General features: G+C 42.0%; 2 protein-coding genes across 3 annotated transcripts; one reads left to right on the top strand and one right to left on the bottom strand.

Annotated features, from left to right (window-relative positions):
• Positions 1 to 3,090: 3,090 nt before the first annotated feature.
• Positions 3,091 to 12,134, bottom strand: NSDHL (NAD(P) dependent 3-beta-hydroxysteroid dehydrogenase NSDHL). 2 transcript variants are annotated; one of them, XR_014560181.1, is made up of 9 exons: positions 11,977 to 12,116; positions 11,261 to 11,359; positions 10,763 to 10,924; positions 9,590 to 9,736; positions 7,812 to 7,940; positions 7,010 to 7,152; positions 6,357 to 6,459; positions 3,627 to 4,868; positions 3,091 to 3,243 (listed from the first exon to the last, which is right to left on the bottom strand). XR_014560181.1 is itself a non-coding variant. In XM_083722444.1 (8 exons), the coding sequence occupies exons 2-8, from the start codon at positions 11,279 to 11,281 to the stop codon at positions 4,536 to 4,538; spliced, it is 1,038 nt and encodes a 345-aa protein (XP_083578570.1). In that variant the 5' UTR covers positions 11,282 to 11,359; positions 12,045 to 12,134; the 3' UTR covers positions 3,837 to 4,535. The 2 variants fall into 2 exon arrangements, 1 of the variants encoding a protein (XP_083578570.1); XM_083722444.1 differs by lacking the exon at positions 3,091 to 3,243 and having other exon boundaries at positions 3,837 to 4,868; positions 12,045 to 12,134.
• A 138-nt stretch (positions 12,135 to 12,272) lies between these two features.
• Positions 12,273 to 20,451, top strand: CETN2 (centrin 2). Its single transcript, XM_083722634.1, has 5 exons — positions 12,273 to 12,500; positions 14,593 to 14,751; positions 16,623 to 16,751; positions 17,321 to 17,458; positions 19,594 to 20,451. Exons 1-5 carry the CDS (start codon positions 12,498 to 12,500, stop codon positions 19,681 to 19,683), a joined length of 519 nt encoding a protein of 172 aa, XP_083578760.1. The 5' UTR covers positions 12,273 to 12,497; the 3' UTR covers positions 19,684 to 20,451.
• Positions 20,452 to 24,441: the final 3,990 nt, after the last annotated feature.

Genomic DNA, 24,441 nt, shown 5'->3' with positions numbered 1-24,441 from the left:
CAGACAGGAGCCTTCACTGCACTCTTTTGATGCTGCTAAAACCTTTTGTTTTTTAAAAAAGAAAAAGGCAAGCCTACCCAGATATTTGGAATGCTGATGTGTTTTTAGTTTATTGCTGGTTTTAATTGTTCTGAACATTTTAATTGTTTTTACCAATCCTTTGTTGCTTTATTCTTTTTGTAAACAGTTGAGGTATTTGTTTTTGTTTTCTAACAAGAGGCAAATAGATTTTATGAAATAAACAAATAAATAAAACAATGGGTATTGGGTGGCAACACAAACACACTGAAACAAGCAACTGCTGTGCTGATCTAGGACTCAACAGGTCAAGGTGTGGAGGATGCAGCAATTATGCTGGTTTTGTGCCAATTTCCACCTGCAGAGAAAGATACAACACATTCTTCCACAACAAAGGCCAAGCCCCATCTCTGCCCTTTCTGCACCCAGGTGTGGCCACATCAGAGCTTTGCTGTAACTCTGACTCATGGGGAAAGACTGAATGGAATTCCTTAAATATAAAGTCCCACAATCCCCCTTCTGTCATTCTTCAGTATCACCCAAGCACAAAACTTCAAGGTTTACTGTGATTAGCTACTTTGCCCTTTGAGAGTACTTGGGGACAAGTGTTCACAGGAACTGCAACCTCCACATTATCTTTTTCTTCTTCTTATGCATTGACACCATCCACACACTCATTTGTTTTTGGCAATCCAGATGCTTCTTCCAATCCTTTACCCAGGTAAGCACCTTAAAAAACAATAACTGCTGATGCTTTGCAACAATTTTGGGCACTCCCATCGCAATGTTAGCACAACCACCTCCAAATGTGACACATCATCATTGATCTGAGATCTGCATTACAAGAATGCTTATTCTGTCCCTCCCCCACCCCCAAATAGGCATAACTGGTGCTTTTCTTGCTACTGGGCTCTCCACACACCTCACAACTATGCCTATGACACTGCAAAAGCTTCCTGGTGGCATGAATCCTCTCAAAATTCACAGGCAAAGGCTGGCAAACTCCTAAGCAGAGCAGGTATCACCCATAACTTCGATGAAACACAAGGCAGCTCTGTTGTTATAGGGCTAAATAAGGTTGGCAAATATTTTGTCTTCTGTGTTGTTAGACTCCAGAGAACTGGATCAGTGTACAAAGGGGACTTCTTATGCCCCTTTCTGGCTTCCCTAATGGGAAGTTACTCCCTTCTGTAGTTCCTTGCTCGGGCGTGCTATAATTAAGGATGAGCAGATCTATCAGTTTCAGATTCTTTTCATTTCTCATTTTTCCAACCTGAAGTTCAATTCTCCACATAATTCTTTTTTAAGTCCTCATGCAAATTCACCACTGTTTTAGTGCAAGTTTCTCCAAATAGGTATTGTATACACAAGTTTGCCTAATATACATTTTTTCCCCCAAAACCATTTCCCCTAATAGAATGCTTTTTAAAATGTTATTTTCACCAGTTTATGTGGTTTTGTACACGTTACTTGGCCTGGGAAACTATATGGTGAACTTTGAAAGGATTGCTGTGTTTCAGTTCACGTAGTGCTTTGGAGAATGTGGTAGGTTTGTCTTTTAAATGCAAACTGAATTCAATTTCCCCCCTCCCTTCTCTGAACCTAAACACTCATTCTTTTTTTTTAAACTGTTTATTTACAGACCCTACAAAACCTTAACAAAATGCAGTCCTCTAGATTATTCAGGAGAAGCAATGTGCTTTGAAATGTATGCTGCAGCAGGTGTGACTTCAGGGTAAAGAAAAGAAAGGAGCGCTTCAGAAACACTTGTGGCTACAAGAGGGCACTCTGGATACAAGAGCCTATTCTGGCTTAAAACCAAAAGGCTTTGGGTGAAATAGATTGAGGTTGCTCTAATAAGGAAACGTATCTTATCAATGATGTTTCGGTACCAAGCCAGGTTCACCATTCCCTGCAACAGGAATGGGTAACATGGAGGAGACTCTTGAGAATCCCATGGACTGCAAGAAGATCAAACCTATCCATTCTGAAGGAAATCAGCCCTGAGTGCTCACTGGAAGGACAGATCCTGAAGCTGAGGCTCCAATACTTTGGCCACCTCATGAGAAGAGAAGACTCCCTGGAAAAGACCCTGATGTTGGGAAAGATGGAGGGCACAAGGAGAAGGGGACGACAGAGGACGAGATGGTTGGACAGTGTTCTCGAAGCTACCAGCATGAGTTTGACCAAACTGTGGGAGGCAGTGGAAGGCAGGAGTGCCTGGCGTGCTCTGGTCCATGGGGTCACAAAGAGTCGGACATGACTAATCGACTAAACAACCATTGGCCCTGCAGCTGATATGGGACTCCAACTCCCATGAGCACCAGCCAACAATGCCAAAGGTTGGGAGGCGATGGGAGGTGGAGTCCAGCAACATCTGGACGGCCACACCTTCCTCATTCCTACACTCCATTAGTTAACTCTTGTGCACTAAAGGCCAGGAAGGTAGCCTAAGGCCCTCTAGATGTTAGATTCCAGGTCTCATCAGCCACAGTCAGCATAGCTAATGGGCAGGGTCAGGATAAGAGCTGTGGTCCGCAAGCATCTGAAGGGTTACTTTTTCATCTAAGAACTTAGGACTACATTGATTTGCAAAGGGCTGTACAGGCTTGTCCTGTGAAGACAGCATAAAGTAGTGGGATTTCACACCTCCATTAATGTGCCAGCAAGCTAGATAAACCTGTGACTGCAACCCCTATTGATATAATGTGGGAATGTCCTGCTTAACTGCAGTATTGTATGTGACTTGGCAAGAGGCCTTTACTTCAGAAACAATCAGCATCTATTGTATTGTACTGAGTTTTATCAATGGAACTCACAGAGCAACTATGGCAAGCAAGCACCACCTAGAGGCAGAAGTTGATGTTGCATCCAAAGGTTCTCATTACCGAAATCATTTTCTAATGGGAAGCTTATAAGCAGTTCTCACTGTGGAACGTGAAGGCAGGAGATACACTGGCCACAATGCTCATTCACATTACATATACCCTTTTTCAATTTATCAATGAACATAGATTCACACCCCCCAACATGCATTTTACATATTTCAGGAAGGCAGAAACTGTCTCAAGATTTAGATACTTCCAGAACAGAATATCCCAGTGTACTTTATTGGCAATTGCACTGAAATACATTTTGCCTTTTAGTATGTAAGCAAACTCTTCCCATCTGCTGGACAAATGTACAGTGGCTTTCTTAAGAAAAAGAACCTGTGCAGTCACATTCCTTTTTTTATAATTATATTTTATTAATTTTCCATCAAAAGAAAATCCTTCTATGTCTAACAACTCTGTGTTTTCTAATTTTATCCATTCCTTTAAGCAACAGAGACATGAAGCTTCATAGTACAGTTTCAAGTCTGGCAGGGCGAAGCCTCCTCTTTCTTTAGCGTCAGTTAGTAACTTAAACTGAATTCTTGGCTTCTTACCCTGCCAGATATACCTTGAAATCACTCTTTGCCATTCTTTAAAGGTCCCAGTCCCCTTGATTATTGGAATCGTTTGAAATAGAAATAACAACTTTGGCAGCACGCTCATCTTTATCATTGAAATCCTCCCCCAAAACGATAATTTCATTCGTCCCCCCACTTCCAGATCTTGTGCAGTCACATTCCAGAAAGTTTGGGCCACAGTTTAAGTACACAAGTGCAAATGCCTCATCTTTACAGATTTCCCACATAATCTTGTTACAGCAAGGGGGTGGTTATGCTGATGTTGTCCTGATGTTATTGGGACTACGAGCCTCTGGCTGGTGCTGATGTGAGTTGTAATGCAATATCAGCTCAAGATTTCCCACCTTTACCTTAACAATGACCGATATATTATTGTTATTATTTATTAAATTTGTATACCGCCCTTCACCCAAAGATCACAGGGCTGCTCACAGCATAAAAATTCAAAATGAGAACATGAAATACATAATAAAACAAGAACAAACCCATCACACACACCCTCCCACAAGGACATTTAAAAGGCCATGGAATGTTAAGCAGCCAAAGGCCTGGTTAAAGAGAAATGTTTTCTCCTACCACCTAAAGATATACAGATGGGTTACCCAGCTCTGGAATTTGCACGCAGATCTCCCCAACACATAAAAGTGACTGTCCTGAAAAAAGAGTACGGAAAATTATGGCTCACCTGGACTACAACTCCCATCACCCCTGACCATTGGGTCATGCTGGCTAGGTCTGATAGGAGTTGGGGAGTCCACTGTGAAAGTCCACAAGCTCCCCAGCCTTGTATTTCACAGTTTACTTCCCTCTGAATAAGGTTAAGGCAAGTAAAGGCTTGGGAAACTGTGCCTGTTCAAGCAGAATTAACGAACTGACCAGGTTTTGTTTCACCCTGTGCAGCCACCACTTCAGAGATGTTGGGTCACAGAAACTTAGCTGAGGCAACAGAATCAATTCAGACTGGGGTTCCTGCAAGAAGTGTTCTAGGGAAACCAGACTGAGAGACAGGAGCAGCCAAAGCAGAGTCTGTAGAGATTGTGGAGATGTTATTATGGGCCCCAGGCAGCTACGCAGCACGGTGGAGGTGGGGAAAGCTCTTGAGAGTCTTTGCCACGGCTTCATCCAGGCTAACCAGTGGCTTGTAGCCCATGTGCTTTTTGGCTCGCTCACAGCTGTAATAGTGGAACGTTCCGGCAAGCGCCACCCGCATGGGGGTGAAGGTGGGATGGATGGTGACAAAGGGGCTCAGCAGCGTAACCACCAGTGACAGAAGGAAGGCCAAGTAATAGGCCAGCCAATAGGGAATGCGGTATTTGGGAGCCTCATAGTCCAGGCCCGTCAGGATGCGCGACATAAACTCCCAAAAGAGGATTGGCTCGTCGTTCGTGATGTGAAATGCCTGCGAGTTAACACAAACAGATAAGAAACAAAGAGTAAGGAATCATCCTTTCCCCGTCACCCCTTTAAAGCTGCAATCCTGAAGTCGGCAGTTGTGCTACTTCTGGTTTTTGTACGCTATCCTTGGGGTACTTTTCAGCTAAAGCAGGTATGGGGAACCTTTTGCTCTACAGATGTTCAGGAGCACCTATCATCTCCTACTATTGGCAATGCTTTCTGGGGCTGATGGGAGCTGTTGCTCAGCAATACTTGGGAGGCTTAAAGTTCTCCACACCTGAGCTAAAGGGGTGGAGAGACAATGCTCTAAAAGTAAGAGATCATGAACTGATCAGTTTGCTTCTTTAACTGGAGCCTCTGGAAAAACACTGGCAAGTGAGGGCATAGTAATAATAATTTTATTATTTGTACCCTGCCCATCTGACTGGGTTGTCCCAGTCACTCTGGGCAGCTTCTGTGCATCACAGTTGGGGAATTTCAAATGAGACTGGTGCAAAAAAACAACAACCAGCATTATTAGAAAGCTGCCTCTCTCATCCCTTAAGTGTGACAGATCAGGCTATGTAGCCTGTGATGTGAGAGAGAAGGGAGGCAAGCCAGTCAGGGGGGTTATGGGCTTGTCGCTGTTTTGGTTCTTATTATGCAATTTCTGTTTTTCAGATTGTTATTTTATGTTGTGAACCACCCTGACATCTACAGGTATAGGGCAGTATACAAATAAAGAAATAAATAATAATAATAATACTAGCTCCACCTTCTTGCCTGCCTCAGTGCTGCCACAAAGTAGGTATTTTCTATTCCTTGCTGTCTCCATGCAATAGTGCTTTAACCTTTTGAAGCTAACTGGCCCAGCCAACTCTGTTTCAAATAGTGGCAAGGCAGCAAGGTGAGGCATGACTAATATGGGCCAAAACCAAAACAAATTTGGTTCTTAGTTAAGGTTTCTCTTTGTAAAAAAACAGTTACAAAAAAGAGCCTTTAAGGGACAGTTATCCAAGAAAATAAAAACCAGGAAATCACATCCTGCTGATCCTAGACGAGATTGCTTGCCAAGCCAATACTTACCAATTTCTGTCCTTCAGGTCAGCTTATTTGCAGCATTCTCCTGGCTTATTTCTCTATAGAGTTCCAACCATCTTGTAAAACATTCCAGTGTTCCAGCTCTTAATGTTACATTTCAGTTCAACCAACTTATCTCCGTTTACCTGCTTCTTTTATCCACAAAAGTTCTATTTCCATTTCCAAACTATTAGCCAATCCAGAGGAGTCCCGTTTAACCCTCCATTATGAATACCTGTTGAGCTTTTCTTTTCTGTCTTAGATTTTTAGGTTTCATTTCCTCTTAACTATATAAGGTACCTGGGCTTAACTTTTGACTCTGCTGTGAACTTCCGAACATCCAGGTCAGGAAAGAAAACCATTTTACAAGAAACAGCAGAACATAAAATGGTGTAGCAGTCGCATTCCTTCACAGCGAAAAAGGAGGACCCACCTTTCCACACAGGGGAGAGTCTCTCTCAAGTTGCTCTGCAGCCAGCATGTGCCCATGGACCACATTTTCCACAAAGGTAAAATCCACCAAGTTCTTTCCATCTCTGTGCAGAGAAAGGAAGAAGTTGAAGGTTAACACCAACATGCAAGGAAAAAAACTCTTGGAAACAGAGAGCCAAATGTAATGTTTGTGTCTGTGATTTGGTGAATGTGGAAACTGTGTAAACTATGAATAAAATTTACACACACACACACACACAAACATAGACACAGACACATATATGGCTTTAACTATGCTCCTTCGTCTCTCAGCTGCCATCATAGGGTTGTGTGAAGGACCATCTTGTCCCTAGGGGTGGGGATAGAATGAAATAACCACTTTTTTTCCAAAACAAGTTCATTTTATTGTAACTTTTTTAAAAAATTAAGAAGAAAAAAAGAATCTACACTTGTTGCAACAATCTTAGGTAAACCACTTTGTGAGAGCCGCCCAAAAAGAGGTAAAAAGATGCAGAAAAGAAACAAATAAAAAGGCAGCATTCAAACAGATGTTGGTGATGCAGGCTCCTTACATGTTTCAGCCTGGACCAGTCATAAAAGCAGGATGCAAAATTCAGAGCAGTTAAAACTTTCAAGGGGCTGGACTTTCCTTACCCAATCATGAACTTCATCTTGCCACTCTTGGCTGCTTGGATAATGACGGGAACCAGGTGAGGGTCTTGTGGGCCAAAGATGCCATGGGGACGAATAGCAGTGGTGAAGAAATTCCTCTCTGGGTCGTTGGCGCTCAGCACCTCCTACAAGAGGAAAGCCTGTGCCATCTATCAATGCTCCCGGTGTAACGATGCTTCACCCCTGCCCCACACAGAGACTTCTAAATACACTGGACATCTGAAATGGTGTAGTCAGTGTCACCTTACCCAAGAAGGAGGTTTCAGTAGACTTGAGGTATCCTTATGTTTTGCATATATGGTAAAAACAGCCCCACAAAGATGGACAGAGAGGTAAAAGAATGACAACATGGTGGGAGGAGGAATGGAATGCCCAGAACTCCAGACAGAATGATTTCGCACTTCGTGATCGTTCTGTTATTCTTTTAAAATAGACAGGAGATTGTTGGCTGTAGCCAACATTCTCTTTCTGCTAGTACAAGGGCTCTTGCACTAGCAGATGGGTGAATTTTAACATTGCACAGGAATCCAACACGACAGTTGCATTAGCAGAAACTCGTTGCACACCAGATTGCACAATCTTTAGTTCAAGGGAGTTAGCAGCGACCTGCTTGCGCATTCTCTTGTGTAGCAACATCTCACTAGCACAAAACAATTCACCAATGGAACATGTATACCATTGAGTCACTTGGATAGAGCCTACATTGGATACGGCTCCCTATGTTGCTTAGCACATATAGGATCTGTTAGCCTAGTAGCAGCAGCGAAACAGAGGACAACCAGACCTTCTCCTGCAGAATCTTGGTTTCTGTATAGTAGTCGATGGGTTTCTTTGCATAGGGGAGATCTTCAGTTCCGTGCTTAATATCTGTGCCCTCAAAGACCACACTGGCACTGCTAGTCAACACCAGTTTCTGCAACAGGAAGTGGGTGGTGGAGAGAAGCACAATACATGGAGTTATACACAGAATGCTTTGGCAAGAACTGCAAAAATGTAATACTCCTACTAGATCTGGCCAAATGCCCATCTTGTCCAGCATTTCGTTTCCCACAGTGGCCAATCAGGGGCTTCCAGGGAGCATAGCAGTGAGCCATGAAGAAAACAGCCCTTTTCTGCCATGGGTTTCATGGACACACTGAGAAAGCAAGGAGCCACAAATGCACCCACCAGCTTGCCACTGGCAAGTGCATTTTTCCTCTGTGGAGAGTACAGAATCAAGGAGAATCCTGACATGGAACCACAAGGAGTTTCTGTGCTGCCAGGCTGACTTCAGAGATATGGGACTCTCTTAGAAGCTGCACTGAGATTTGGAAACATTAGAGTGAGATGTAAGGACTTCCTGGTCTTTCCAAGTGTTTGCTTATCACAACGGGAACAAGCTCCCATCACTTTCCTCAGTTACAGAGGAAAGCCAGGGCTCATCCCTCCCTCTCTGTTCTGCCTGGTCTTGAGATCAGGGTAATGTCAAAGGGACCCTGTTCTCTTCCTCTGGCTGGCTACCAAGGTGCACAAGGATTTGTTGACACCCCTGCAACTTGAAAGAAACCACCCAAGGGAGAACAAAATACCTTCTATATGCACTATAGCCCACTGAGATCAGCGTTGGTAAATTCCTCCCCTACCACACACAAAACGAATTGGCCAGGTTAAAAAATGTTTATAATATCCCTCACATTTATAATCAAAGGAGCAATTCATTTTTTCAGGAGACTATCCCACATATATTTGCATGCAGTTCTTGAGGCAGAGTGATTTTTAGAGCTGTCTCCCCACCCCTTTAAAATCTAAATAATGTAAGAAAAATGCTAATAAGTTATCATGTCTTGTGATATTAAGTAACACTTTTGATTGGCAGAAAATAATTTGTACTGTTTTGAAATATTTCTTCTCTTGGTTTAGCTCCATTTTGAATGCTATAACCAAGCTTTATTTTACTCTTATACTCTATTGTCCTCTTTGATACAAGTGTCTAGTTGTTGTTGGATGATAAATAGATACTGTAAGTAAGTAGGCTCTTGATGGCAAAATTCCAATTCAAACATTTTCCAGAAAGCCCACATCACTGATCAAAACCAACCCTGATTACTGTCTGCCTGCACATTTTCAGTAACGGTACTCACAACCGTGGTACACACATAACACTGCATCATGGTTTGTTTAGCCTAGCAATGGTTTGCTTGAATCTGTGAACCCAGACCAGCATAGCATACTAACTGTGCAATCTTTTCTGCTTAGCAAACCACAACATGAAGCCAGGGTTTGTTGTTGGCTTGTGAACCATGGCTTGTTTTAACCATAGCTCATTATGTCCAAACCAACAGCCCTGTTTAACCATGGTTTGTTGGGTCATCCCAATCCCAGGTGCTCACCAAGGCAGAAAACAAGAACTGCAAAAAGAAAACTTTGGAGAAAAAACATAGATTGCTTGCTTATTTGTGAGCTAACCACTAACATCTTTTGCTGAAGGGCAATAATGCTGAAGAATGTAGTGTCATATGTGCACACAGCCACAAAACTTGACCAGGTTCATTCAAGTTTTTTAAGTTCCAGCTCTGCACTTACTTCGACACCAGCTTCCTTACAAGCCTCGATGACTGCTTTGGTCCCCAAATAATTGACTTTGTAGAAAAGATCTCTGTTGTGGCTGGAAGGTGATGGTGAGGCACAGTGAAACACGACAGTCACCCCCTGTAAAGCTGGAAGCAGATCCTGGAGGCACAGAAGAGGAGGTTAGAATCAACCTACCTGGAGAATCACAACAGCCACAACTAGGTCTAAGGCAGAGATGATGAACCTCCAGATGTTGTTTGGTTTCAAGCTGCACCAACCTGGCCAGTGGTCAGGAATAATTGGAACTGCAGACTATTACATTGGGAGGAGTGTTCCACATCCATAGTCTAAGGGCAGACTTTTAACAGCTCCATGAGGAGAGTTAAAAAAAGGAAGCTTTAGTGCAGAAACTCAAATACCATGACACTTTACAGATTAGGGCAGTGGTCTGCTCTGCTGCCCATTGGGACCCATTGGGCAGGAGGCTAACAATAGGTGGAGCCAGAATCAATGATAGGTAGAGCCTGCTATTTCTAGGTTTGCTTACATCCTTCTCCATGCTGCGCTCTACAAGGGCAACACTGAAACTGAAGAAGCTGACAGCCAGGTCACCCTCATGTCTGGTTGTAAGAAAGCAGGCCGGCAGGGGATAGCTGTCTTCACTAGATTAGGGACAGAATCATCTTTGGCAGGCATAGGGAAACTCAATCCTCCAGATGATTTAGGACTACAACTCCCATCATCCCTAGCTAACAGGACCAGTGGTCAGGGATGATGGGAATTGTAGTCTCAAAACATCTGGAGGGCCGAGTTTGCCTATGCCTGATCTTTGGGATCACTCAGAGTGGTGGAAATGTGTGTGCACTTCCCTTCAAATTGTTCACACTTGCATGCATTTCAAAAAATGGTCAAACAGAACTCCAAGGGTAGTTTTATCATTTGGCTATGGGCTTGAGCTATCCAATAGCTCAATCACACAGGTGCAGTAATTGGTCAGTAACAGGCATTAATAGGGTGAATCATACTTCTTCATCCCACCAGTTTTAAACACACTTGCATCCTTATGTATATGGCTTCCAAAAAGAACAATGGTCACCTTAAGCAGTGCCAAGCAGACCAAAGAACTCCAAATCTGAAGCATGAACAAGATGCTTCTGTGTGCACAGCTGTAGTTTTGGCTCATACCTTTTTGTTGCAGAGATCACCTAGGAAGAACTGCACCTTGCTGTTCTTAAAGCCCTCACGGACATCGAACACATTAACTGTGTAGCCTTTCTCTAGCAGACTTTGTACCATGTGCTGACCCAGGAACCCTGAGCCACCAATCACAGTGCATTTCCTTTTGGACTGTAAAGAGAAACAAAGGGTAGGGCACATTGGCAGAGACCACTGCATTGCTGAATACATGTGAGTTTGCATGCATGGTTCTTGGGAATGAGCAAAGAGCATCATGAAATAATTTACTGAACAACAGCCACAAGCAATGAGAAAACCAAGCAATGAAAAAGAGCGCTACTTTACAGAAGATGGATAGAAAACAAATATGGTGAAACATCTTAAGTGATGCTTTTTGAAAAAAGAAAAAGAAATGCATTTACAGTAGCTATATTGTAAGCTGTTTTGTGAGAATACTTTCCCTTGAAAAATCAAGTTATCAATAAAAAAGAACACAAACCAGCTTACCTGTCTTAGTCGAGTAGCCATATTTGGGAGCTATGGATGACTTTGTAGCAAACTCTAAGGGAGTACCCAATGAACACGGCGACTTCAAAACGTTCTTTCCTGTTGAAATACATATGTGAATCAAACAAGAGGCATACCATTTTCAGTTCACATAAGTAGGATTGCCAGCTGACTAAGATAAAAATTCCAAGCCTGCTCTACTCTCTTTAACAGAAGTAAGGTTTTGTCAGCATGTATCACACATTTGACTAGTCAACATCAATACAACCCACTTGGCTCTCCAAATCTGTCATAAGTCTATTTTTAAAAGCCATCTAAATTAGCCACAACCGCCACATTTAGGACAGCAAAGTCCCACCAGTTAGTCCCGCCATAAGATGATTTTGCAAGAGTGTACTTCTTTACACAACACAGCTTTTGCAACTCACTGCCACAAGATGGCTAAATAGAACAATGAAGTTGAAAGGTAGTCTCCATTATTAGAAAGCAACACTGCCCGCTTGCTTATATATTCATTATTATATTGATTTAATAATAGGAACTCCCTATTTCACAAAGCAAAATAAAAATAAAAATGCAAGTATTAAACGCATGCGATATTTTTTTAAAAACAAGAACTAATAAAAATCAGTTTAACAAATGGAAACACAATTTAAAACCCAGGCTTTCAGGCCACGCAGCTTCTACTTCCCACGGGGACAACAGTTTCCTCTTACCTGCAGGCGCCCCCCAACAGACGGAGCCTGCCGCACGATACAAAGATGCAGCGCTTACTCCCACTTACGCTGTTGTTGCTGCTGCTGGACCACGCCCACCTCTGCATCCCTCCAATCACTACCCACTCTCCCGTTTAGCTCCTCCTTCCCACGCGGCACCACGCTCCCCGCCCCTAAGCCGATAATCAGCCGAGAGCTGGACCGGTCTCCCATTGGCTCTGCGTCTCTCCCATTTCGATCCAATCGGGCTCCGCCTTGCCAGGGCTCGTCGGCTTGCAGTTCAACCAAGTGGGGTTGGATAACAGCCCCCGCGCGCGCCCGTCTCGCCGGCCAATCGCGAGAGCGGTTGCTCCCACACCACCGCGTGAGGAGAGAAGCCAATAGGGAGCCGCGATATTGAGAGGGACCGCTGTTGTGGTGACAGTTGAGCTCGCCGCGGGTTTTTTTTTTTTTTTTGGTTGTTCTTCCCACGCCTCCTGCCGCCTCAGGACCGGCTCGGCTTCCGACGGTCCCGGCTCGGGATGGTCAGTGGGGTTATGACTTAAGCGGGTGGGGAGGAGGACGTGAAGGGAGAGGCCGGCGCGGCTTAGTAGAGAAGGGCCGTTAAACCCCGCCTCCCTCGCAGGGAAGGCAACCGTCATGCAGATTTGTTTATTCCTATGTTAATTTATGCAATTGAAAGCCCAGTTTGGCGTCATAGTTTATGTCAGCTTTTCTCAACTTTGGAATCCCCAGGAGTAGCTGGACTACAACTCCCAATCCCTGACCATTGCCCCTTCTCGCTAGGGATGCTGAGAGTTATAGTCCAAAGATGTCTGGTCTAGGTCCTTGTGATGGACTCGAGGGTTGTCCCCCCTTTTTTGTTTGTTGATGTAGGGGGGGGAGCATATCGAGGTGCTTGTTTTTTCGGGGGCTGTGCTGAGGTTCAGCCTCTCCCAAAGGTAGTAAATCCATCTGGGCCGCTGCTTCAGTAGGGACAGCTCCTGTTGGCCTTTAAATTCATGATTATAATGGTTTTCTGTCTATAAATAAAATTTAAATCCCTGTGCATAGAAATGTATGATGTAAGGGAGAAGCCTACCTGCTCTCTCATAAGCAAACTTCCTAAGTGGAGCGAGGTGTTGATGGCGGTCGGGGGGGGGGGTGTGATTTAGTTTTGGCATGAAACAGCATTTGTCTCTGTAATCCAAATGTGGGAAGCCTTGGGGGGCAGATGTTGCTGAGCTACAACTGCCATCAGCCCCAGCAAGCATGGTCAACGGTCAGGGGGGCGGGTGGGAGTTGTAGCTCAGCAACAGCTGGAGGGCCAAAGGCTTCTACACCCCTATAATCCAGCATAGGCACTTGGTAGCAGGACAGTTGAAGCAGTTTGACCATTTCAGTTAGAAACAGGATTGATGTACTGGTTGGTGGGTAATCCCCCAGCCTGTGGGTGACAGCCAAACTACCCACAGTCAGCATAGGACTGCATCCATGTTATCTGAAGGGTCACCTACACTTGTGTGAGGCTGTCCAAGCTTTATTATCAGCACCAGAGGTTCTGCCCTCTGGCCTGCCAGCAAAAGCTGGCAGGCTGGTGGGTGCTAAGGATACAGTTTTTTCAGTGGTAGCCCCACACTTTGGAACTACCTGTCCATGGAAATATGTATGGCATCAAAGTGTGTTTGTTGCATTTCTGCCAAGGCACCCAGGGCTGTTTACAATTTTAAAATAAGTGGGGTAGGGTATTCAACCGGAAAGGCCCTGATGTTTTCTTTGCCAGTCCCTTCTTTGCTGGTCTTAAGTAAATGGTCTTCAGAGCTGTTGTTCTTTTAAAGCCTGCATTTAACTGAATTCTGCTGTGCTTGTATAAATCTTCAGGTTCTTCTGGTTTCTCTCTCTTTTTGTGTGGATGGATGGGCAAAGTATATTTTAATGTGTTTTAGAGTCATGTAAGCTGCCTTGTGAAGGCCAGGTTAAAATACTTTAAATAAACACTGCCCCTTTGGACTGCTGTCCTAAATACACTTTGAGTCCAGTGAGACTTAATTTTGAGCAAGCTTGCATGGAATTGTACTGTGAAAACCTATTTAACTGTTATGGCTTCTCCTGAACAATTTTGCATTCCTGACACTTAATAAGTAAATAGTGATTTATAATGTTCAGTAGAAGCAACACTCACCTTGATGATCCTTACAACAACCAAACATAACAGTTAACTTAGGCTGTTTATGGAAGAAGCAAGATTTGACCAGGAGTTTCTAGTTCACCCTTAGTCATTCATGTACTCTTGGAAATCATAATCTTTGTAATACTTCTGTGCTGTAAATAGCCAGGTTTTAAAGCGTTGCCCTTAAATGTAGGAAATCCATCTTTAATTTCCTGTTGAGGAATGAGAGACACTACTTGGCATTTGACTACCTCAACCTCACCTTACCTCAAACGGGGTAGAACAAGAATTCCATGCTTTGAGCTCCTTTCAGGGAAGACAGTACACAAATGTGATAATTTGTTTGGAATTCTGAAATATTCATTCATTCATTGGGTTGACTAATGTCTCCTAAATGTTCAGGAAGATTAAAACCATGTACTTGTGTTTTAATGTTATCTTTTTTTGGTCTTTGATATATGTTTAAGGCCTCCAGCTACAAGAAAACACCAGTGGGGGCTCCACCTCAGAGGAAGAAGGCAGCTCCCAAGACTGAGCTCACTGAAGAGCAGAAACAGGAGATCCGGGAGGCCTTTGATCTGTTTGATACTGATGGCACTGGGAACATTGATGTGAAAGAGTTGAAGGCAAGCAGAAAAACATGACTAAATGTGTCTTAAGATTGTAATCATATGGCCCATTGAGCCAGTGGGGCTTACTTCTAAGTAAACATATAGAGGATTATACTTTGTGGAGCTGACTTTGGCCAATGAGAGCTGTAGTCCAAAACATCTGGAAGGTACCAGGTTGTTGAAGTCTGAACTAAAGTGATAGGGTGGCTACTGGAAAAGGGTAGTGTCATTCTTCTCCATTGTTCTTCATTATACTACTTTTGTCTACTCTATCCTACTTTTGTCTATGGCTTTATTTCTATTGGGAAAATACCCAAGAAGTATTGAAGGTTATCTTGCATCTATTGCTTGGAATAGAATAGAGGAGGCAACAAGGACATAAAGGGTGGTTACAGGCATATCTGAAAACATAAGCATGTCTCCTTTGGGGCAGTTATCCTCCACCCCCATCCCACTTCTTTAATGATCAATGTATAGGTCTTGGGGCTGTTCCTGTTCATCCCTCCCTCCCTCATCAGATAGTCTTGTTTTGGTTGTTTTCACACACCTTGCATATTTATATGATCATATGTTGATGACAGTTCTCTGAGAGGGCTTTGTGACTGATGCAGACTCAGCTGTGCAAATCATGCTTTTGTTGTTACATGTGGTTAACATTTTTTCTCCTCACTGATATTTCAATGAGGGAATCTAAAAGGACTAGAATAAACAGGAGATAAAGAGTATAAGGTTTCCCCCTGAATGACAAATTCAGCAGCTAAAGTAAATACAGTCTGAAAAACTCAGTGGCATCCAGATTTATCTTAGAACAGTCTTGTTGTTCAGATTTCATTTAATGGAGTCAAGTCTCTTTGTTACAGCCATGTGCCTTTACAAAGTTTTCATTCTATCTTTATACCATGGGTATAGAAAGGGTTACTTCTTGTTAGGAGCTACAGGAGAATACTTCTCTCTTCAACCTTTCAGCAGTACAAAATAGAATAAATGGAAGTATTGTAATCTCTGTGATGGCAGAAGATACTGCTAGTGTCACTGTGCTGGCATTGTCTTTACTCAATCCAGGAGTCTCTCCTATTATTGAGACTTCCACTTCCACTTTGTGTGACCTCATCCCTGTCTCCAATATGAGGTTATTTTCCCCTTGGGAGACTGGGATGGAATATCAGGAAGCAGAGAGAATCAGGTTTCTGGGGCAAGCACAGGGCTCCTTGGCCATCACTACCATTCATAATCTCATTTCTCATAGGAGGATTTCGGCTTTTAACAAAGCAGAGATGTTAAAAAAGAACACAGGTTTCTAGATTTTCTAGACTTGATTGTTATCTTGGAGGATGAAGATTCTTTGTGTGAGGCTTTGGGTTTCCTGGCCTGGAATCTATTTGAATTGTTAGTGTTGTTGCCATTGAGAAAGATTATCCTTAGTTTGCCAGGAATTGCCTCTCTCTATCTCATCTGGAGGTAAAAAACAGCAAATAATTTTGTTCTAGTTTTTGAGCGGTATTGGGTTGTTTGCTTATCCGATGAAGAGTTGCATGAGCTGATTTGCCTTCTCTCCAGACTTTTGGAGGAGTACATTGTTATAATGCCAGTTCAGATGACCCAGTATGCTCCATTCCCAGTTCCATTCCTACCTTATGTAGCAGTGGATATTCTCAGTATTGACCACTAAGTATGTTAACAGCAAGGGAGCTCTGTCAAAGTTACACCATTAAGACAAATTTACTTTCCTTTCCTACCCATAGTCTTGACACTAGTACATCTGCTGACAAGAATGCAAATATATAGTCTTTGTCTCAGATGCAGAAGTTCTGCTTCTATAGTGTACAGTTGAGGTATTTACTATTCCTTTTCCTGCTGAGATGCCAGTCTGTTTTCATTGTTTGCAGGTTGCCATGAGAGCACTCGGGTTTGAACCTAAGAAAGATGAGATCAAGAAAATGATCTTAGACATTGACAAGGAAGGAACTGGAAAGATTACTTACCATGACTTCTTAGGAGTGATGACCCAGAAAATGGTAGGTTGATCTAAACAGCTGCCACAAAATCTGGCTGTTTTCTGAAGTCTATGAGGGAGGGCTAAAGGGACCTTGTTATGATATTTGCATCTTTGTGTGCTAAAATTGTGATGGAAGTGGGACTCTGTCCTGTTGTAAGGCACCAATTCTGGGGTGTGTGGGAGATCCACATATCAACTGCTTTTAAGGTGACTGGGAAAGCGACATAGATGTCAGTCTCTGGCCTTTATTGATTGGATAGCAGTGGTTGGATTCTTTGAAATAAAATAAAAGTCCTCTTACAGAGGTCTATTCATTCACCACAACCAAATGAGGGTAGAGCATGCCCTAAAAGGATGTAGTACTCTCTCTCTCTTATTTGTTAAACTTTATATCTGCAGTAATGTGGCTATATAATTATACCCAGAATTTTGGTGGCAGTTCTTTAATTTACTTTTTGTTATATTTATATTTCTTACACGGGTAGAAAAGTTATAGCAGTTTGCCATTTCAATAGCTGGTTGTTTTCATGTGTAACAAACAAATGTCTGAAATGTTACTATTTTACTTATCTTTATCAAAAAAATAAGGCTGAAAAGGATTCAAAAGAAGAGATTCTGAAAGCCTTCAAGCTGTTTGATGATGACGAAACTGGCAAAATCTCTTTCAAAAACCTCAAACGTGTGGCCAAAGAACTGGGGGAGAATCTTACAGACGAGGAGCTACAGGTTTGGACTGTGTGTCTGTTTGCATGCATGCTTAAGCCACTCAATGTAGTGATTTAGCAAGCTTGCATTTACTAAGAGTGCTCTGAATCACTTGCATTCAAATTCTGTAGCCTGTCAAGCACCCCAAATTTGTACTTAAGTTGGAGCTAAATGGAACCTTCGCTTTCATTGGTAGTACGATTTTTAAAACCTGCAGGCAGGCTATCACGTTCATGTCCTTTTTGTAGGTTTCATGGGAACACCTGATTTGCTGCTTTGGGGAAATTGAACTGGATGGACCTTGTTCTGATCCAGGAGTGGTCTTCTTATGATGTTAATATTTGAAAGAGGTGGGGTGCTGCTTTCCCCATCAGCCCTTGCAATACTTTGGGGACTTTCAAAAGAATTGTTATAGTTACCTGCAACAAGCAGTCTGAGGAATTCCCCGGCATGACTGATTCACCTAAGTAGAGTACAGTGGTGGCTCGCAAGACGAAATTAATTCGTTCCACGAATTTTTTCGTCTAGCGAATTTTTCGTCTTGCGAAGCACAAAATCCCATAGGAATGCATTGAAAATCAATTAATGCGTTCCTATGGTCAAAAAAAGTCAAAACAAAGCCAAATTTGGTACAACAAGAGTTTATTAAGTGCTCTTTAAAGTCACACATACTGTAAAGAGCATTTCAAAATTCAAACCCAGAATTTTTTTAAAAAAACAGCAGAGTGGCCCAATGGTCACAGAAAATCATAAAAATGCAGGAAAAAAACACAAGCTTCCAGATTCTTGCAAACCCCTCCCCAACTGTTCCCCCAGCCACCCAGAACACAGAAATTCAAATCCAGAATTTTTTTTTAAAAAACAGCAGAGTGGCCCAATGGTCACAGAAAATCATAAAAATGCAGGAAAAAAACACAAGCTTCCAGATTCTTGCTAACCCCTCCCCAACACCAAGTCCTTGAATTCCAAACACCCCAACCCAAAATCCACCCCCCCCAAAAAAAAGTTTTAAAAGCTTAACTTACCAAATGGCTGCAAAAGAAGTTTTGGAAAAGCTTCAAAAATCACCAAAGTCTTTAAAAACCTCAAAAAAGGCTACTATGTACACTGCATTCTATGAGTTGCTCCTCAAAGTCAAGTCACAACTGTATTAATGGTGTTAAGAAAAAGGAAACAAACTTGCAAGACTTTTTCATCTTGCGAAGCAAGCCCATAGGGAAATTCGTCTTGCGAAGCAGCTCAAAAAACGGAAAACCCTTTCGTCTAGCGAGTTTTCCGTCTTGCGAGGCATTCGTCTTGCAGGGCACCACTGTATTCAACACCTTGTCTACCTAAAAGGAAGAAGGACATGTCCTTTTTATTGAGAGCCTTTGTGGTATAGCAGTTAGTTAGTGTTGGACTTTGACTGAGGAAACCCACCCATTCACAAAGCTTACAGTGTGATTTTCATCCAGTCATTGTCTTGAAGACTAAAGCATATGAAGATTTTTTTGAGGGGTGTGTGGGATATGTCCTTGAAAGAAGGTTGGCATAAAAATCTGATAAGGATGTCACTTTTTGTACTGACCCAATCCTGTGCCTTTAACAACAGCCTGACATGCTGAAAATAACTGATGAATATTTTCCCACTATCACCATGTCAGGAAAAACTACCTGTTTAATCTCCATGTTTTATGCTGCTGTTAAAAGGATAAGTGTTGAACCAATGCATATGATGGACCCTATTTACAAATTATTATTATTATTAGGAATAAATGGGTGTTTTTGCTTTCAAGAGAAAGAAACTATAGTGTTCTGCAACTACTGGTATTGGTGAAGTTCAGCTTATTTGTAAATGAACTGAAGTTGATTATGATTAATGTAGTGAAGTTTGTCTAACAATTTATTCAGGATGCTACACTCCCAGGCAAACTGTCAAGTGTTCTAAAGGAATCTCCCCAAACTGAATGACTAGGATGCTTAGGTAACAGTATGTTAGATGAAAAGCTGCTGGTGAACAAACTGATGTATTTTGAGGCAGAATGAGTGCCAAAGGCAAAAGTGTATTTTCAATCCCCTTTGGAAACCTATTGCAAGAAGAAGATGCCTCTTCCTTCCCTTCCACAACCATCATTTAACTCACTGGGTTTGGCCTTTGATTCTTTGTCATGTTTCAGGAAATGATTGATGAAGCTGATCGGGATGGAGATGGAGAGGTCAATGAGCAAGAGTTCTTACGAATCATGAAGAAGACCAGCCTCTACTGAGATGCTTGGCATCTTGTGTGTGTGGTTTTTGTTTTGTTTTTTAATCTCATCATGGTTTTGTTACCTGAGTTTGACCTCCGTGGTGCTTGTTCTGGAAGGGATCAGCAGCAGCCCAGATCTCACTAGCTTTGTGAGATACCCCTCACATTTTTTATGCCCATGTCCTTCTCTATTGACTCCATCACCACCACCACCATCTCCTAATGTTGTGCTTCAGATCCATCTTTTATATTTCCAACAGTAATGTGAAGTGGCTTCCTTGGTTGAGCTGCCTTTTGAAGGAGGTTGTGTACTTGCACACTGGACTTACATGCAAGGAAGTATTTTTTATTTTATTTTTTGGCAGAGACAATTTAGGTATTCTCAGAAACAAGGATGTTTCTTTTTAAAAAAACTTGTTTTAATTATCTGAAGCTTGCATTGTATGGCTCTTGGTACTTGCCAAAGTGAAAAGATGCCAAAGAGTGGATAGCTCCAGTTCTGCTTCTGCACCTACTCCACATTGGTCGTTCCCTGCCTTCTAGGAGGTGACTTGATTCTGGATGTTGAGGTTAAAATGCAGTGCCTGCAGTATTTAAGCCTTGATTTAAAAGAAAACAGTGTACTTACTTATTAGCCTTTACACTTTTTCAAAAAGCATTGAATGTAAAATTGGTGTGTTTTGAATCCCTGAATTGGCTGGAAAGAGCCTGTAACAGTTCTTCCAAATGCTTATGGTTTGTGCTGCTGAAATTTAAAAGATGACATAAAATAGTTCACGACAGCAAAGTTGTCTGTATTCTTTATTACACATTACATTGACAGATGGCAGGGGGCACCTCCAGTTAATTATCCTGTTGCTGATGCTGCAGTGGGATGGCTCTCACCTAGTGTTGGATTGTACATCCAATCATTGAAAGAGCAGAAAATGGATTTCCTATGGAGTTTCCTGCCCTGTTTCTCTTGTCATAAGTCTTTACTTTCTGTACCCTCAACTAAAAACTCATTAGTGGCTCACACTCTGGAATCTAAGAGGTAAAGGCTATGCTAATCCCATCTCACCACTATGCATTGGGTGGCTGGTTTTTTTTGGTGTGTGTTTTTTTGGTATGTTACAACTATTCAGCAGATCATGGAGGGAAAGAAAGCCCATTTTGCACTGCCTGTGCTGACTGCACAGCTTGTACTCCCAGGTCCCACAAAGTGCTATCTCAGCCAGCAGCTCAAACATCTGGGCCACTATTAATTTATTAATTTAATACAATATTAAGGTAGGAACTCATACGTTTGAAGTCAAATGAAAAGAATCAGCAGACCATAAAGGGTGTGTGTGTGTGTGTGTGTGTGTGTGTGTGTGTGTGTGTTTGTAATTTACAATTCTCCTATGGAAATGAAAAATTTAACCTCAGCACTCTGGATATCAGGAGACTGAAGCTACAGCCAGGATATTTATCAGCAAAACAGAGATTTATGCTCTTGCTTTTATGGGTTTAAATCAAATGCCCCACCACTCCTGTCACCTCAGGGTCACACTCCTGATCAGTTCCACCAAAGAGGCACCCCTATTTCATTTTTTGGGTACTCATGGGCCACAGGTCAAAGCCAGATATAACTACACGCAGTGCTGAATCCCCATCTCATTTGTTGCGGCTCTAATAGAAATCTCATTAGAATACATACATGTTGCAGTGTGTCCAGATGCCAGAAAATTGGGAAGTAAATGAATTAAGGAGGGTGACAGGACTTGAGGCAGCTTTTCTAATGAAGATAGTTACAAAAACACTGATAGTAAAAACTCCTTAATCCATTTGTTAGGGCATGTATGCAAGACATCATTCAAAAGACCAAACCTACCATTTTCAAAGTGAGATATCTAGTGATGATGATGATGATGATTTATACCCCAATCATCTGGCTGGGTGACTTTCAGCAAAACATTAAAAATAATAAAATACCAAACACTAAAAACTTCCCAATACAGGGCTGCCTTCTGACGTCTTCCAAAAGCTGTGTAGTTCTTTATCTCCTTGACATCTGATGGGAGGGCATTTCATAGGGAGGGCACCACTTCTGAGAAGGCCCTCTGCCTGATTCCCAGCAACCTCACTTTTTGCAACCTCCAGAAGATCCTTGGAAGTGAACCTCAGTGTCCAGGCTGAATGATGTGGGTTGTGATACTCCTTCAGGTATCTAGTGAGGGTACCCAACCCAAACACACAACCTGAACTTGATTCACTTTTCAAAACATTGCATAGCATGAACTGTCAAAAGCTGTCAGCGCAGGAGTAAACTGCATGAAAGGACAAGTCCCTACTCTGTAATGGTGATTATCTGCTAACTCTGCTCTCGTGCAGCTAATTCCTTTATTTTCTGAGAAACCACACAAAATAACCTGTAGAGGTGGTCACAATCATGGCTAGCGTGCTAGAAGCCACATGCCAACATCCTGACTAGGCATTCATATATCCCATTTCTGTGGGACATTCTGACCCATTATACTGAATGGGAAGCTCTTAATGAAATTGTAAACAATAATATATTTCTGTTGGTTACAATGGTATATCTTGGTGTTGACTTTGAGGGAAATCAAGTGTTTTTATAAGACAACTTTACACCGTATAGAAATCCCAAAGCAGTTTAACAATAAATCGCTCTTTCCTTGGACCTGAGAATTGTAGTTCTGTGGTGGGAACAGATGTCACCTAACAACTCTTAGCACTCCTAACAGTTCCCTTTGGCGAAAGCCATGCCCTTTAAAAGTGGTATGATACTGCTTTAAATGAATAGTGCAGATGGGGCCTTGCTTATAACATGCTTCTTAAAGAAGAAATTCACAAAGGGTATACAAATAACCAGTACAAAATCATTAAGAATAATCACAATTCAAAATTATATTTAAAAACAATCCAGCACAGCAACACAATAAGTCTTCCCAAGCCACCAGGCATGTCAAAAAGTAAGAACAGTATATTTCCAAGAACACAGACTTCAGTTAGGGCTGGGCGATGTCTGGTTTTCAACATTGTGACATATCACCAGCTAAACATTGTGATATATCAATATATCACAATGTCTGAAATAAGGATGGAACTATGTAGAGGCAATGGGACGCAGGTGGTGCTGTGGGTTAAACCACAGAGCCTGGGACTTGCTGATCAGAAGGTTGGCGGTTTGAATCCCCGCAATGGGGTGAGCTCCTGTTGCTTGGTCCCTGCTCCTGCCAACCTAGCAGTTCAAAAGCACGTCAAAGTGCAAGTAGATAAATAGGTACTGCTCTGGCAGGAAGGTAAATGGTGCTTCCATGTGCTGCTCTGGTTCACCAGAAGCGGCTTAGTCATGCTGGCCACATGACCCGGAAGCTGTACACCGGCTCCCTCAGCCAATAAAGCAAGATGAGCGCTGCAATCCCAGAGTTGGCTATGACTGGACCTAATGATCAGAGGTCCCTTTACCTTTACCTTATGTAGAGGCAAACACTTTCCTCTGTGTTTGAGTCTCCCCCCACCAAAACCAATAATATTTTAAAGTTAATAGGGAAAAAAAGAGTCATTTCTATAAATTATTGATCAATGGAGATTAATAAAACATTTCCAAATGACACTTTTACCAATTTATTATTTCCCCTCTTCTGGTCTGTTTCAAGCTATGCCGCTAGGGGGTATCAAAATATTTTTTGTGGGAAAAGAAAGCCTGTTTAGTAAGTATTTTCATTGCATGTCTGCTCTTCTAACAAGTAAAGTTGAAATCATGCTACTAAATGTTATTCTTCCTTCCTTTCCTCCCAAACCAAACCATTTCATCCTTTGTTTCCCATGCCATCAGCAATTTATACATTTTAAAAATTAATTTCTCATTGTATTCACATAAACCTACTTCAAAGTTTGACTTTTGCTCTGTAAATCTATTCTTTAAATCCTTTTTATAGATTTTGTTTAATTGATGATGTTGGAACCAGTTACTCACTAAGTTTTGTATTTCGTTGAACTTTTGAAGCTTACATTCATTATCCTGGAAACTCAATAAATCTCTATAGCCCATAAACATCTGGTTGGACATTGTGAGAACACGATGCTAGCCTAGATGGGCCACTAGCCTGATCCGGAAGCTTCTTCTTATGTTCTGAGAAAGTCAGTAATGGAAAAGTATGACAAAATTTTGCATTTCCGAAAGAAAGATCAGAAATCAATACAGAAATGGCTTATAACCAGAGTATCTGAAGGACCATATTCTCCAATACAAATCCTACTCATTTATTCATATCCACAGCATAGTCTCTGACAGGGTCTTCTCAATGATTGTGCCCCATTTCAAAGTGTTCTGTCTGGCATCCACACTTTTAATTTTCTTTTTAAAAAAACCACACACCTGCCTTTCCCCTTAAATCATGTGGATGTCTTTTGTTATCATTTCTGCTTCCTTTTGTTATGCCTCTGTTTTTATTGGTATACCAGCTTTGAAATACATTGTATTAAATTGAGGGTTGGGGTGTTAATTAAAAAATCAAGTTGCTTTGAACGTGGAAAGTGGAAAAGTAGGTAGAAGTGTGTAGAACAAACACTCAAGTTAATAAAGCAAGCTGAAAAATCTGCAGCATGGACTCACTTCTTCTAAGCTGGAGGTGCACTGGGTGTTAATTTGTTTCAAGTCTCTGCATATATTTTGCATCTCATAGAATTTTTAAAAAATATTATTTGTCAAGTGGGACCTCTAGCAAAATGCTGCAGTGCGAAGTGCCTTCCCAAATTGGTCTGTTTTATGTCTGCAGTTTTTAATCCTTGC

The sequence above is a fragment of the Podarcis gaigeae genome (assembly GCF_964106915.1).
Source record: "Podarcis gaigeae genome assembly, chromosome: Z".
Taxonomy (NCBI): domain Eukaryota; kingdom Metazoa; phylum Chordata; class Lepidosauria; order Squamata; family Lacertidae; genus Podarcis; species Podarcis gaigeae.
Note: the sequence above shows the minus strand (reverse complement) of the source record. Positions and strands in the feature narration are given on the sequence as shown.

Excerpts from the sequence above, each read along its gene's own strand:
- NSDHL (XM_083722444.1), bottom strand. The coding sequence starts at position 11,281 with ATGGCTACTCGACTAAGACAG. Across the intron at positions 7,941-9,589 it reads GTAAGGAAGCTGGTGTCGAA|AAACTGGTGTTGACTAGCAG; the intron begins GTAAGTGCAGAG and ends TTCCTGTTGCAG. Across the intron at positions 6,460-7,009 it reads AAGATGAAGTTCATGATTGG|AGATGGAAAGAACTTGGTGG; the intron begins GTAAGGAAAGTC and ends TTCTCTGCACAG.
- CETN2 (XM_083722634.1), top strand. Across the intron at positions 16,752-17,320 it reads GAGTGATGACCCAGAAAATG|GCTGAAAAGGATTCAAAAGA; the intron begins GTAGGTTGATCT and ends CAAAAAAATAAG. Across the intron at positions 17,459-19,593 it reads TTACAGACGAGGAGCTACAG|GAAATGATTGATGAAGCTGA; the intron begins GTTTGGACTGTG and ends GTCATGTTTCAG.